The 15,234-nt window shown below is 56.1% G+C and overlaps 1 protein-coding gene across 6 annotated transcripts in view; it reads left to right on the top strand.

Annotated features, from left to right (window-relative positions):
• PCSK6 (proprotein convertase subtilisin/kexin type 6) overlaps positions 1-15,234 on the top strand; it is a 56,985-nt gene that overhangs the window by 10,383 nt on the left and 31,368 nt on the right. For 4 of the 6 annotated variants that reach the window (XM_064669194.1, XM_064669196.1, XM_064669195.1 and 1 more), the window contains exon 4: positions 7,199-7,313. Coding sequence is in view for 2 of the 6 variants with exons in the window: in XM_064669197.1 (XP_064525267.1) it covers positions 11,995-12,213 (219 nt within the window). In the remaining 4 variants the exon portion in view is untranslated. Of the gene's footprint in view, positions 1-7,198; positions 7,314-11,964; positions 12,214-15,234 lie in introns of those variants that run through there. The other 2 variants (XM_064669197.1, XM_064669192.1) reach the window with 2 other exon arrangements.

Here is a 15,234-nt window from a genome sequence, read left to right as displayed (position 1 = left end):
CCTTATTCCTGGGGACAAATCCTGCTCCTGATTATGCCCAGTGCCACCTCTGAGGCTGGCAGGTGCCCTCTGTGCTGGCAGGGGAGCAGCTGGGGATGTGCCAACTGTCCCTGGGCATGCAAGGACCTGCTGTTTTTGGGGACTGATGATTTGCACAATGAGTGGTCATGGAGTTTGGCTAAAATTATGGTCTCTGTCATTTGGATGAGCATGTGAGGAACAGAGGGAAGCCGCAGAAGGGGTTAAATCAATAGTTACATTTAAATCAATAATCTGATTTATGGTCCTGTCCCAGTGATGCTGCCTTCCTTTGTCCCCTGGTTTGAGGGCACAAACCTCAGTGGCTGATTCTGAGCCAATGTTTCTGTTGTGAACATGGATTTTGACACACACGCTGCAGGATTTGGTCTGGTTTGTTGATTTTTAGGGGTAGACAGAAAGCAAAAATGAAGGAAAAACCTGACCATGGCTGGGAAAATCCTGTCTCCTGGAACAGGGTTTCAGGGTGATGCTTTTCCTGAAGTGCCTCATGCAGCAGCTGCAGATACGAGCTGAGCTTTAGAGTGAGCAGGGAGGGGAGTGAGATTTATAGCCATGCCCTGGGTGTTGTGGTGACTCATGAGGTAGGACTGGATCAAGTGAATTCTGTAGAATTTACAGCAAGTAAACCCTTTCACATGCAGGGCTTATCGTGTTGGCCTGTTGTGTCCAACAGGTTCTGGAGGTATTGCCCTTGGCTGAGCAGCCAAGGTGAAGCAGGGACTGTGAAACACTCCCCTGTGGCGGGTTTTCCTCCTGCCATGGGCTCATCCCTCTTTAACCCAGCGGTAAAGTGGTACTGGGACCATGAGCACTTTGCACCCCTCTCCCAGCACTGTGGCCACCTCTCAACTTTTCCAGTGAGGCCAAGACCTTGGTGATCAACTGCCCAGGTCACAGCTGTGCCAGTGTCCCACCCTAGTGATGATCCAGCACAGACACATGGATGAAACCAGCTGTGGGACTCAGGATAAGGTCTGGCCGAGAAGAACACGTGGGAAGTATTTCCTTTCTAAAACTGCAAAATGTAATTAATAACCATTATGAGTCTGAGAGGGGTGAGGAGAGTGGCTCAGACTTTCTGACAGCCACAACCTTTGCAATAACGCCCATCTCAGCAGCCTGATGGCTACTGGCTCGCTTGCTGCCTCCAGCATCCCTACCGCTCAGTCTCCAGCATCCTTGCCCCATCGTCCCTTCAGCCTTTCCCTTCAGCTCCATCCCCTCATTCCCCCGCATCCCGAGCCCCCGCTGCTCCCCGGGCAGCTCCGGCAGCAGCCGCTGCCCTTCCTCCCGCCCTTCCTCCTCCCCGCGGCGTGGTGCCATCCCCACCTAGTGCCGGCCCGGCGCACCGGCCGCCGGTCGGGGCGAAGGCAGGGATAGGATGGAGCTCCCCGGGCTCGGGGGGCCGTGGCACATCCCCCACGCCCTCGGCTGCACCCAGACACCCGTGGCACGGCCCCGCGGGGGATTTTCCTCCCCCGGGCCCGAGGGATGCTCCGGGGTAAAGGAAGAGTAGGAGAAAACGCGCTGATTATCCTCTGCACTGCTCCGGGGGATGGGTACAGGCAGAAGCCACCACGGACCCTGGGGATTTTTGCCTCTTCATGCCCCATCCCGCATCTTCGGAAAAGGGAATGTTACCCTTTCCAGCTCTGGAAGCTCACGGCAAGGGGACAAAGAACAGGGCCATGTCCCAACCCCACTCACTGAGGGCCGGGGATGGATCCCATCACCGGGGCTGGACCCCCTCGGGCATCGCTCTGGGGATGCTCCTGCACATCACAGGTTCGGTGTCCTTATCAGTGACATTTCCCAAGGACAAGTCCACATGGACCCCACATGTCTCAGCACCCAGGGAGCATCACCTCCCTTGGTGCCCCCAGACCCAGTGAGGACCAGCTGTTGATGTCCGGGGGTGAATGTGAGGGCAGTGAAAGCCTTCAGCAATGCCCCCCTGTACCAAGTCTTCCCTTGCTTCTCTCCAGCCCATCAGGGACTCCCAGACCCATGATGTTTTCAATTTTCCTGCTCTCTCTGGATCCTCAGAACTATGAACAGCTTCACACCTGCCCCATCCCTGTGGCCAAGGGCTGTTTTGCCCAGCCACTGCCCAAACACCACTTCCCTTGGGCTGTCCAAGCCACTCAGGGCATCCAGAGGCACCTCCTGCTCACCTGGGACAAGGTGGAGAGCAGCCATCTCCTGCTCAACCACGCCAGCCTCCCTGGGCTTGCAGCATCCTCCATCCAGTATAATTTTGGTTGGATGGAGCCTCTACAGTCCTCAGAAGGAAGTGGCTCTTTGCACTGAAATTTTCCATAATTTTGCTCTTCTTTTTGTGCTTTCCTATCTTCTGTCTGGCTCTACCACCCCCAGGCCGTTGCACAGGCACTTTCCTCAGCTCCCTTGGATGCTGGGGCCTTGCTGTCCCAGCCCCATGGGAGATATCAGGGTATCAGCCTGATATCCCTGGCTCAGGGGTACTCAGAGGTGGGGGGGATGCTCTGCCAGGGGGATGCTCCCACTTGCCCACGGGGTGCTATGGAAAGCTGAGAACATGCTCAGAAATTTGCAAAGACCACAGGAAAGCATGGGAAAGATGGACTGCAGGGTGGGAGAGGAGGCAGGAAGAAAGGAAGATTAAGGGGTGACGTGGCCTCCTTCATATTTCCTGATGAAACAAGGAAAAAGCCCAACACTGCCCCTATTTTGCCTTGGAAAACCCCTTGCAGCTCAACCCTGAAAGCAGGATTCAGCAGCTCAGAGTAACTCAAATGTTTCCTCTGCAGCTTTAAAGAAAATGTTGGAACAGAGCGGGCTTAAAGCCTGCTGAAGAGGCCCATTTATCTGGGAACTGAAAGAAAATATTGGGATAATATTTGGAAAAGCCTGTGAATGGGCATGGCCCAGCATGTGCCGGGCAGCAGCAACCTGCAATCTGCAGGGGGAGAAGCCACCCTCTGTGTGTGGTTAATTTTCCCCTTTTCCCTCATTTCCTTCCCATTTCCTTCCTGGCTCTTTTGCTGTGCCGAGGCGGGTCCTTGAGATGTTTCCCACAGGAGAGTGGTAGTGCTGGAAGAAAAGGGGATTTTTCATGGGCAGGATGGACACAAACCCTGCCTGGTCCGAGTATCCTGGGGGTGCTGGTGGGGAGAAGGTGTTTCTTTCCCCTGGTTAACAACCAAGGCTGATCTGCAGGACTCGCTTAATCAGATATCACTGAAAACCAGGTTGATTTCTGCCTAATTGGTCAGTAATAACCATTTAATTGGCGAAGCTGCAACGAAGCTGCAGGCCCCCCCCTTCCCAGGGCCATTAGCAGCATCTATTTTAACATTTCAAGCCTGGCTGGGATTCAATAAATGGGGTTTGATAGGGTTTTTTCACATTTAAAAACATTAATGTGTGTTCAAAATTCGATTGGACATCTCATTTGGCTTTGAAGTATAATTATGCTTGATGAGGACTAATAAGCAGCTTTCAAAATGAGACCAGGTTAGCATCTCTCCTGCCATCTCCTGCAGGGAAGCCAATATACCCCAACAGCTGATTTTTATGGGACTAATACAGACACATCCAGCGCTCCATAAAACCCTGCTTTGCCTTTGACTTTCTTTTTAAGGGTCTTTTTCCATTCAGGATGGGGTTTTATTGCTGTGGAGTTTTGCTCATTGCAGTATTTCCCTCCGCCACGGGTCTTGGGGTGCTTTTGCAGGATGCAAAGGGCAATTTGCTGAAAACAGACTTTTTTACCTCCCATTTTCCAGCCTCACGAGGAAGGAAAATAAACACTGGAAGTAGGTTTTTTTCAATGTGACAAAGGGAAAACTCTTAGCCCCAAACTGACCCCAAGACTTGGGGCTTTGGTGTTGGCTTGAAGCTTGGCTGCAGGCTGAAGCAGATGCTGCCATTCCCTGGCACAGATGATGGTTGATGGTTAAACTGGTGTCGAGGTCGGCCCTGCTCTAGCAAAGCCTGCCCTAGGTGGAGCTGCTTCTCTTCAGCATCGCGGCCGCCCAGAAAACCCTGGATCCCATCTGGCTGCCCAAATACCTCCTGCCTGCAGCTTCTGAGCAGGGCTTAGGCAAAAGAAAACCCACCCAAACTGTGGGTTTGTGTTTGTTTTCCGCTCTCCCCCATTGAAATTCCATGCCAAAGGTAAGCTTGCTTGGCAATTAGACTTTGGCAAGTCTTGCTATGCTGCCGAAACCTCCAGGAACGCCCTTGGTGAGCCCCAAGCATGCTCTGCCACTGGGATGGGGAGTGAGTGCTGGCTTGTTGGGGATCGTGGGGACATTAGCCCACAAAACACTCCCTTCTCTGCCAAAAATTGTCCCTTCCCAAGGGGATCTCTCCTGTCCTTTACCAACAGGGTGATCCCACCCATCACTCCCACAGTTGTCTCTCTGGCAAAGCTGCTGCTAACCAGGCTCTGAACCCCCAGATTGCCAACTGGGTCAAAATGCTCCCAAAACCCAAAGGTGACAAAGGAGAAAACCTGTCCTGGCACTGCCAGGCACGGCTCTGGGGGCTGGCAGAGGGGTTAATGGCCCCCAGCCAAAAGCTGTGGGGGAAAGACCTTTAGTCAGGAGCGCTTGTTGCTTGGACAGCTCTCCTGCATTTTTTTCCAAGGCATTTTGCAGCAATTAAAGAGCTGCAGGTAAATGCCAAACCCCAGAGCTTGGTGAAGGTGCCAGCTACTCTGCAGTCAGGACAGACCTGGCCACTGACTCCAAGCTGACCATGTTCCAGTCCTAAATAGCTGCTTTTCAGGGACAGGTGGGTCACAGCAAACTTTATTTTTCTGGAAACAGCAAGTACATTGTGCAGAGCAGGCTTTCCAAGGATGCTCCCCACACCCTTTTCAGGAAATACCACGCAGCTCTCCTTCGTGCCATGCCAATTTTTTTTTTTAATTGGCATAAATGATAGCCTCGGCAGGGACACGCCGTGTTTTCCCTGGGCTGTAGGATTTTATTTTGAAATCACTGCTGGTTTGATCTTTGCATCTCTCCACCCCCAGGCTCATCTGTCTCTCTGTGTGTGTTTCTGCTCCCAGGGCTTGCTCTGGTGCAACAGGGTTTGCTGGGAAGTGAAAATGCACTGGGGGGGCTCATCCCGTGCCAGTCACAGCTGGATCCTTGGGGACGTCACCCGACCTGGAGACGTGAAATCTGTGAAATAGAAGATTTGAGTTTGATCTGACAAAGCCACCACAGCAAGCAGAATGTGGTCATCCCTGTCTGGCAACCCCCAGCTCTCCCTGGAGTCCAATTTTTGATCCCAAGTCCAGCCCTGGAATCATCATTCCAACAACAATGGCTGTGCTTCCTTTGGGGGAACCCGAAATAGCCTCCCCCTGCACGGCGACAACACGTCCCCCACGCAGCGCCGGTGTAACCGGCTTTTCCAAGACCTGCTATTCCAGGGGTGGGGTTGGGTTGGCCACAGTTTATTACCAGCTCCCTCTTGGCTCCAACGCTGTTCCCTGGGATGGTGAATCCAAGGGTTCACCCTCTTGGATGAAACGGGATGGTGGCAGCAACCAGGAGAGGAGGAGGACGGGTTCCTACCTCACATGTGGATGTGTCATGTGAGGTGGGTGCCACCAGGGCACATCCTTGGGGTATCCTCCCTCTCCAAGCACCCTCTCCTTGAGGATAAGCCCTTTTGCACCCCAAGTATTCCAAAACACAGTGAGTGGGAGCCAGGACAGCTCAAGTGCAGCTCCACAGGGATGCAGCAGGAGCTGGAGCATCTCCCCATCCCACCACGCCTCACTTGGGCATTTCCTTCCTTGCCCTAATTTCCAAAATAACAGTAAACCCAAAAACTATTTGAGATGGGTGAGAAGGTCTGGGTTTGTTCCCTTTCAATTCAAGACCAATCACACAGGCAATTATTTTAACTTATTGATTTTCCCACCCTGTGAATGTCTGTGCTGGGCCTGGCACTCCCCAGAGCGCCCTTCGGCCACTGGGCTTCAATTGTTTCTAAAATTCCAGATCTATCTTTTGGATATTTTTACAGGCCTGAGTGCATAGCGGGGCCTTTCTCTTTTATTTTTTATTACTAGCGTTTTTACCAGGATGACATTTGGACTAGGCAGGAAAATCTACTTGCCTGCTACGCCAGTACCTGACAATCAAGATTTAATCTTTCGGAGAGGAAGAACGCGTCAGATGGGAAAAAAAAAAAAGAAATCCAGATATCTGTGAAATTGCAGGAAAGCGGAGCAGGAGGAGCTTGCAGGAAATCTCTAGCCCAGCCTGGAGTAGTGCAGTGACTGCGCAAGCCCCGACCTCGCCGGACAGATGTTGGTCTAATTACAGCTAAAACCTCTGGCGCTGGGGATGCTCCGCTTCCCGTACCCCGAGAGTATCATCGCAGCCGGCCAGCCTCTCTAATCCCCAATTTAAATCCCTCTGGCTGCTGCCTTCAGTGCTTGGAAGAGGTGCTGGATGGTAGGAAGCCATTGGCACATCCTCCTCGGTCATCCCTGTGGTTCTGAGCTCTCCCAGCCTGGCTGGAGCCCTTTTTTTCCCTGTAATTCTCCCCGTTTCTCACTGAGAGCTGCCAGGGATCAGAGGTTTATAAAATGGGTGTTTCAAGCACTTGGAGATTAATTTCCCTGTGCCTGGGGTATTGTGACCAGGGCTGGGCACCAGCATGGAGCTGTCACTCATCCCCACCTCTCTGACCTTCCTCCACCTCATCCCCTCCTTCCTCCTCGTCATATTTGATGTCACCTCTTCAGTCTGAAAGCAGTCTAATCCAGATTTAGGAAGGAAAGGAAAAGGGCAGGGACAGGATTTTTCCAGTGGGCACAAATCTCCTGGGAATTCACCCAGGGTTTTCCCAGCTGCAAAGCTGGAGGTGGCTGCGTGGTGACACTGGTGGCATTGCCAGAGCCCGTGTGCTGTGTGACACATCAGCCATGGGGATGATGCTTCACGGCGGCTCCAAATCTTATTTTCCACTGGCAAGTTTCACCATCAGCTCACTCGTGTGCAGGATTTTACCGTTAATACTCCCCAAACCATCTGGCCACTAGTGAGTCTGGGGTTATTTTAACACCTAAAAGGACGAGGAGAGAAAAAAAAAGTTTGTTTGAGATGAGTGAATATAAATGGAAAACTACTGATTTCTCCTTCAGATTTACAATTCCCTGGAGTGGAGCAGGGACGGCAGTCGAGAGCCCTGTGCTCTGCAGTCGAAGTGTGCCAGAGTGAGCTACTGAAAGATGTTGGAGCCATTGTGCTGCTAGACAGGTTTGAAAGCTGGTGTTAATGAACTGGTGTTAATGGGCTGGTGTTAATGGGCACTTTGATGGCAAGAAGTAAGCGCTGGAGCCATGAAGGGGTTGGAGCTGGAGGGTTCTTCCACGTGGGCTGTCACCAGGGTGCGAAGAGTCAAGCTGCAGTAACTCCTCGGTGCAGACAAGATCCTGAACCACATTGCTTTAATTATGCCAGCGCAAATTTCGCTCATTTGGCTAAGCCTGGGAGCTACAGAAAGAGCTATTTCCAGGTGTGCTGGTTTAATTACCGCATGCCCTGGTTTGCCCACCGCGCAGCTGCAGGGCCGGGGTTTGTCGGGCTCTCCAGGCGCACCGGGACACATTCGCAGCCATCAGCACGGTGATGGCCCCGCTCACGCCTCTGCACGTCCCTGGGACACGCACACGGGCTTCGCTTGGGTCAGATAAATGGGGTTTAACCTGATTTTTGCTGTAATCTCCATGTCGACAGGCTCTCAGCACGCACAGGATAAAACCCCAGCTCCTGTGGCTGCGGGGTTTCACTGGGCAGCTCCCGCCAGCCACGCTGGGGGTCCGGCTGGTCGATGGTCCCGAGCCAAGTGGCCGCCCTGTCCCGGCATCCCGGGGGTACCTCTGGACCGTGTGTGTTTGCAAAATAGCTTTTGTTTGCTTAACTCCTTGCACTGGAGCAGGCAGAGGCACAGCTCCCACCTCCTCGTCCCTCCTCCGCAGGCAGGGACAGGGTGGCAGTCCCGCTGCCCAGGGCAGTGCCAGCCCTGCCATCCCACCCCTGGAAAAAATAGCACCTTTTGAGAGCCTTATTTGTACTTTCCTTTTCTGAACCTGCCTTAAAAAGAAGGGCTCGGTTTTCAAAGAAACTGCATTTAAATGACGTTCTTCCCTGCCCGTCCAGCTCTCAGCTATAATCTTATTGCCGTACGGAGCAACGAGCGTGAGTGGGACGTGGTGGGATTTTAACTGTAATTCATGGGCAGATATAAAACTGCCAGGATTATTATGAATTTTATTCAGGAGAATTTAAACGTTACTGCTTCAGCAGTGCCTCTTCCCGTGCTGCCTTTGCAGCAGCTTCTGTTTAACCTCCAGGCTGGCAAAATTTATTGCATCATTGGTGTCTCACTGTAATTCTCCAGGTTTTCAAATAATCCCAGGAAAAGAGTTAAACTGGAGCCTCTGCCTTAGTCTACATCCACTGCAAAGCATGTGGGGCCAAAGTCTGTTTTTCCTGACACTCCTGGTAAATCCCATGGGTTCATCTGGGAAAGTTGCCACTCTGAATTTCAAAATTATGCCAGTGGGAGAGGGGGCAGGAGCTGTGCAGGGACTGGAGAGCACCAAAACTGTGGCAATCAGTGCTTGGGTAAGGCTCTCACCCCCTCACTTGCTGTTGCAGGCTGAGCTGCAGACTGCCAGACCCACAACAGGGCACAAGGTTTTATTGGTACCAGTAACTATTTCCCAGGCTGATACATTGGGAGTTGTGGTCAATGGCCTTGGGATGGAAGGTTTGGGATGCAGGATGTGGATGGGTTTTGTTTTCAATGGGCCACTGTAGTGGGGTGGGGAGTGCTCCTGGACGTGGATTCAGCCTGATTCTCCTGGGATTTGCCTATTTTTCACCACCTAACACAGAGGTGATGAGGTTTTGCACCTCCTCAAGGCAACCCCTTTCCCATCTCCACTCCCTTTGCTTCAGAAAGCTTTTCCCACCATCAGACCCTAAATCTTCCCTGCTGCCCCTGGAGCCCATCCCTCCTCTGCTCCCTATGGAGATACTTCGACCCTCCTTTGCACCCCCTGCCGACAGCAGCGGCCCCCACAGATCTTACCCAGCAGAACGAGGTGGATGTTGTGAAACCAAAGGGGTTTCTTTCATCTATTCTCACCTCTCCTGTGGCTCTGCCCCTCTGCATCTCTCTGCACGTGCGTGCGTCGCACACGTAGCACACCCGGCACCCGCCAGCCCTGCTCATCCATCTCACACACCTTAATCAATGGAAAACTCGAGGAAAAGCCCATAAACCAGATGGCAAGTGAGGATTGGATTTGCAGTGTGCTGGTACTAATGGAAACCATCCTTCACCACGTAATCAGAAGGAATGGCCACGCACAACCCATCACTTCTGTCCAGGTAGCACAAGGGGCAGCCCTGCAAGGACATGTGGGATGATGAGCCCTGGAGGCTCCAGTGTTCCCATGTGCCATCACTGGTATTCACAGTGATTTCTAACAACAGCTTATGGCGGGCACAGAGTCCCCACATTCCTCTTTGCCCATGGCAGCAAATTGTCTCATCGTTAGTGCAAGCACAACACACTCTGCACACAGAAACCCTCCAAATCCCCATTTCCTGCTATTTCTAATTTCCCATGACATGCCTGTCTGTGGCACAGGGGCTCACCTCCATCTGCCTCTCTCCATAGACTTGCTGCCTGCAAACAGGCCAAATCCAGCCCAGTGCAGGAGCTGCTGGAGGATTTTGGCCCTGTCTGATGCAGAACAGGCTCCCTATAAATTTCTCTCGGATTAATCTCACTGCTGAGCTGGGAGCACTTCCCTATTCCCTCGGGCTGCCACTACCTCACCTGCCCACTGCCAGGGCTGCTACAAACTGATGGCAATAAGACCATGATTTTCCTCTCCAGTTCCAGTGTTGGGACATATGATGTGCTCAGTGCCCCCCTTCGCCCAGCCCGTGTCCCCTTCCTGCTGCTGGCATTGCTTTCCTGATGCTTCCTTGCCATCCCACATCCAGGTGAGATTTGCAAAGCTGTTTGGGGCTTGGGAAGGTGTTTGCATTCAGATGGATGAGGCCGAGGGCTTGTGCCCCAAATGCCCCAAATGCCACTCAAATCTATTCAGGGACTGGAAAACAGACGACACCCACTCCGGGAATCACAGCCACTCTGAAACCATCCAGGCTGGAGCCTGTGGATGCAGCTGCTCATTGCCAGAGCCCTGGAAGACCTGGGTGCATTTCCAAAGCTCCGGCTTGATTCAGGTGAAGCTCTGGTGTGATGAGAGTGAAACTCTGATGTGATGCCAGTGAAACATCCCTTCATTTAGGGCAGTTGTCAGTTTGCTGCCTGGCTCGGCTGGCGCTGGCAGGGAGGGCTGTGGAGCAGAGCATCACCCACCCACTCCCAAGCCTGCCCTTTGTATGCACCGCCACCTTCTCCAAACAAAGCCCATTTTCTAATACCCCATGAGGTCTCTGCTATTCCCTGAACGGCCTCCTTGGGAGGCAGAGTCAGCACTCCAGCTCTTCTGTCCATGTCCACAGCTCCCAGAGGTGCCCCTCAGACCCACCTCGGCCAGGCTTGCCCCAGATTCCTGCCCCAAAACCCTCCCCACCAGGCAGCCCCTCCTGGCCTTTTTCCTGAGCCCATGAGGAGCTGGCTGGGGGTCGCCTGGGGATGTAGGAGGGTGCCAGGGGCATTGGGGTGATGGGGGTGGTGGGGGTGGAGGGGAGATGTCCAGGGAATGTGGGGGGCAGTGCTGCAGGGATGCAGGGGGAGGTGCAGTGGGAGATGTCTGTGGGGGTAGCGCAGAGGGGTGGGGGAGATGTCTGGGGGGATGCTGGGGGAATGGGGGTGGGGGAGATGCTTGTGGGGATGCCGAGGGATGGGGGTGGGGGAGGTGCAGGCAGCATGCTGGGGAGGGCAGTGCCAGCGGGTTGCAGGGAGGCAAGGGGGGAAGGAGGCTCAGGATGGCTACCCAGGGGGTGCAGTGGGCTACCTGGGGAGTGGAGCCGGGGGATGCATGATGGGATGGCTGAGGGGATGCAGCGGGAATACCGGGAGTGTCTCTGGAGCTTGCAGAGGTACCTGGGGAACAGAGTTGGGAGGATGCCTGGGGGGCTGCCCAGGGAGGATGCGGGGGCACAAAAGACAGTGCCGTGGGGTGCAGGGGGAAACCCGGAGGGCAGTGCTAGGGCATGCAGAGGGATGCAGAGACTCCGTCCGAAGGGTGCCAGGAGTTACCTGGGGAGCAGAGCTGGGGGAATGTATGGGGAGCTGACTAGGAGGATGCAGGGTAGGTGCTCAGGGGGATGCAGAGGAGATGCCCGGGGGGAAGTTGGGGGACAAAGGACGATGAAGTGGGGTGCAGGGGGAAACCCGAAGGGCAGAGCTGGGGCATGCAGAGGGATGCGGGCAGATGCAGAGGGATGCAGGAGGCTGTCCGGGGAGCAGCACCGGGGCGAGCAGAAAGGACGCAGGGGACACAGGGGGTTGTTCGGGGACATGCAGGGGGAGCCGGGGGGGGTTCCGGGTAGCAGCACCGCGGCATGCGGGGAGGATGCAGGAAGCTGTCCGGGGAGCAGCACCGGGACGCACAGGGGGGACGCAGGGGGTTACAGGGTGTTGTCCGGAGATACGCGGCGGGGGGGCGCAGGGCCATGCGAGGAGAGGTCCGGGGCGCTGCCGGAGGCAGGCAGGGGGTCTGCAGAGGTGCGCGGGGGGGTTTCCGGGGAGCAGCGCCGGGCACGCAGCGGGGCTGCCCGGCGGCGGGCGGGGGGGACGCGGGGGGGCCGTGCCGGGGGCCGCCCCGTCCGCCCGCTCTCCCGGGCCCTCCCCGCCCCCCCCGAGCATCCCCCCGCCCCCGCGGGCTGCGGGGCCGGTTAAAAGGCGCAGCGCCCCGCTCCGCCCAGCCCGGCCCGGCCCCGCACCATGCCCGCCGCCGGCCCCGGCGCGGGGAGCGCGGCCGCCCCGCCGCCCGCCCGCCTCTGCCTGCTGGCCCTGGCGCTGCCGCTGGCGCTGCCCGGGCGCGGGGCCGCCGCCGAGCCCGCCCGCACCGTCTACACCAACCACTGGGCCGTGCGGGTGCGGGGGGGCCCCGCCGAGGCCGCCCGCCTCGCTGCCGCCTACGGGTACATCAGCCTGGGGCAGGTAAGGGACGGCGAGGGGCAGCGGGGGGCTCCGGGCAGCGGGCAGGTGCGGGGGCACCGGGAGCGGGATGCCGGGGGGTCGCGCTGGGGGCTGGCGGGAGGGATCGGGGATCTGCCGGGGGTTTGCGGGGAGCCTGGGACCGGGGAGCTGCCCGGGATCTCACACCGCGAGTCCCGGGACCGGGAAAGCACTGGGAGGACCAGGACCAGAGAGGAGCCGGGGGTTCCGGGAAGCTACGGGGGGTCTCGGCACCAGAGAGGCGGCGGCGTCCCGAAAAACTACCGGGGGTTCCGGGACCGGGAGCCTGCGGCAGATGCCGGGAGCTGGGAGCTGCTGGGGCTCTCGGTGCCGGGGAGCTGCCCGCGGTCTCGCACTCTGGGTCTCGGCACCGGGAAGCTGCCGAGGGTCCCGGGACCGGAGAGGTGGGGCGGGGGTCCCGCGGAGCTGCCGGCACTCCCGGGACCGGGGCGATGTCGGGAGATGGATCCCGGGCTCTCCTCGCTGCCGGGGCTCCCGCCGAGCTGCGTGGTCTCCCGGGACCGAGGCGGTGCCGGGCGTCCCAGGACCGGGAGATGAACCCCGGCAGACCCCCGGAGCGGTCGGGATGAGGAGACGATGAGGGACGATGCGGAGACGCTGGTGGAGCGCTTTGGCCTGGGGGTAGCCCCGGCCCCGCTCCTCCCCGGCTGAGTGCCCCTCCTCGAGGTGCCCTCGCCCCGCACCGCCGGGGGGGTTGCACAAGTTCCTCCCACCCCGGAAAGTTGCATTTATGGGTTTAACAAACTTTGGACTCTCTGGCCTGGGTTTATCTGAGATTTTGGGAACACGGAGAACTTTTGCTTTCAAGCCCACTCAGCACACGGGTGGCTTAAAGGCGACTTTCAGCACAGCAGCTCGTTTTCCTCTCTATTTCTTCATCCTCTGCAATCCCAGATGTGGGCTGGTGTCCTCGGAGTTTCCTCCAGAGTTTATTACCATGGTGCTTTTTTGGCTGGGAGATACTTCAGGTTGTCCTCCTGCCCAAGGTGTCTCCTGGACTCCAAATTATAACCTTGCTTTATATCGCAACCCTGCTTTTAACCATAATTAAAGTCACAGGGTGCTGCGTAAACAATCTTTTTTTGGGGGAAGGCTGGATTGGGGACGTTGTCTCCTGTCCCCGTGTCCGTGACCTCCCATGGGGGATAACCCCTCATGTCCCACCCTCGGTCTCCTACCTGCTGCAGTCGGCTCTAGTCCCACCAAGGAGAAAATCTCTTGTATTATTCAAACGCTTCTGTCACAGGGCTGGGCAAAGATGGTTGTGCAACCCAAAGGGCTTTTCAGTGTTTATCCCTCTTCAGCCAGAGAATATCTTGATTGAACTTCCCACTCTCCCGATTTGCATCAGCCTAACGTCAGCTCCTGGTTTGGGGTTTTGCTGTGTCCCTTCCCTGCTGGAGCATCTGTTGCTTCTCCCTCCTTCCCCAGCATCCCGGTTTTCTGAGCTCATCCTTGTGACGCTGGAGGCATTTGGCCTATGGGCACAATGTGTCTCCACTGGAGCATCCATCCCTCCCCTCTGAGCCCTTTCCCGGGGTGCAGGCTGGAGAGCAGGGGAAATATTTCTGTGCTTGCATCAGGGTGTTCCTGGCTCTCGCCTTTCCCGTGGATACTGGGAGCTCGTGCGCTGCTGGGGCTTCCCCAGCTGCTCTCAACGCCTTGCCTGCAGCCCTCTGGCTTCTCAAGCCCCTTTGGCTTTTCCCATTGGATCTTCTCAAGGGCCAAACCTCAAAGAACCACCTTCCCTGCGCTCATACACTTGTGTGTGACATTTGCAGTGTTGTGCTTGGGGTTTGTGTTGTGGGGGCCTGGGTGTCCCCAGCTTCTCCTGCTGCGTCATCTGCTTGTGGAGCTGCTGGGGATGACACAGTCCCCAGTGAGATAGACCCTCCTGGGAGGCCTGATCCTGCACAAAACCTGCTGGAAAACTCTGCCAAGGGCGTTATCACCCTGCCCTGGGGAGATGTTCGGGTGGAGTCCAATGTGGTGGGGGAGGAGGACGAGAGGTGATGGTCACTGGAAGGCCCAACTAGGTGCAAGGAGGCTCAGCCCTGCAATGGTGACTGGTGAACTCTTTTCCTCTGAGATGCAGTTCTGGGGACTCCTGACATGATACTGCCTGGGAAAGGCATTGCTGGGGTTGGCACACACAGGTTTGAGCTGTTCCTGTGCCCAAACCACGAACCGAGACACTCCAAACCCTTCTGGGTCATGACAGAGTGACATTTCCCTTGGGGAATCACTTGCGTCAACTTCTATTTGAGTGAAGCAAACAACTCAACAAAAGAAGCAGCTCTTACAGCCCCGAACGCCTGCTCATTCCTCCCCGCCGGGCTTTGTTGGCGGCTGTGCCGGGCGAGCCGGGACAGGCCTGGCCGAGGGCGCTGTGAGGGCTGAGCGTGGCCGGGGCCCTGGGCAGCCGCTGCCCGGGGGTGGTGATGAGCCTGTTCCCATCCTGGGTGCAGGGTTTATGCGGATTTTTCCTCGTTGTGTGGTGTCCAACGCTAAGTTTTAGGAGGGCTGGCACGTCCTCAGCAGTCCCACCTGCAGTGCAGGAGGTGGATGGGATTCGTTCTGGGCTGGACTTGGAGCTTTCCTGGATTCCTGTTGTCTGGGAGATGCTGGAACTTGCAGCCCTGGGCTTGATCTTTACTGGGCTGAATACGTTCGTGACCATCTGAGAATTCCTGAAGTTCAGTGGCTTGAGCCCTTGTCCATGATGGGAATGGGTGGTGTCCCCAGGAGGGGAGTGCTTGCAGCCTTCCTAACTGAAAACATCCTCCTGGAAGACACCAGTGCAGCTGCACTTCACAGAGATGGGATGGTTTGGGAAAGCTGTTGGAGGGCTTGCACTGCAGAGCCCTCACTGAGCTGACTCACCATGTGGAGAACAAATACTTTTCCATTTAAAAAAATGGCATTTTTAAATTCTTCTCCTTAGAATACCTTGGGTGGAATGGGGCCTCTGGAGGCCACTGG

This window comes from Pseudopipra pipra, chromosome 12 (assembly GCF_036250125.1).
Source record: "Pseudopipra pipra isolate bDixPip1 chromosome 12, bDixPip1.hap1, whole genome shotgun sequence".
Taxonomy (NCBI): Eukaryota; Metazoa; Chordata; class Aves; order Passeriformes; family Pipridae; genus Pseudopipra; species Pseudopipra pipra.
This window is presented reverse-complemented; position numbering and strand designations above follow the sequence as displayed.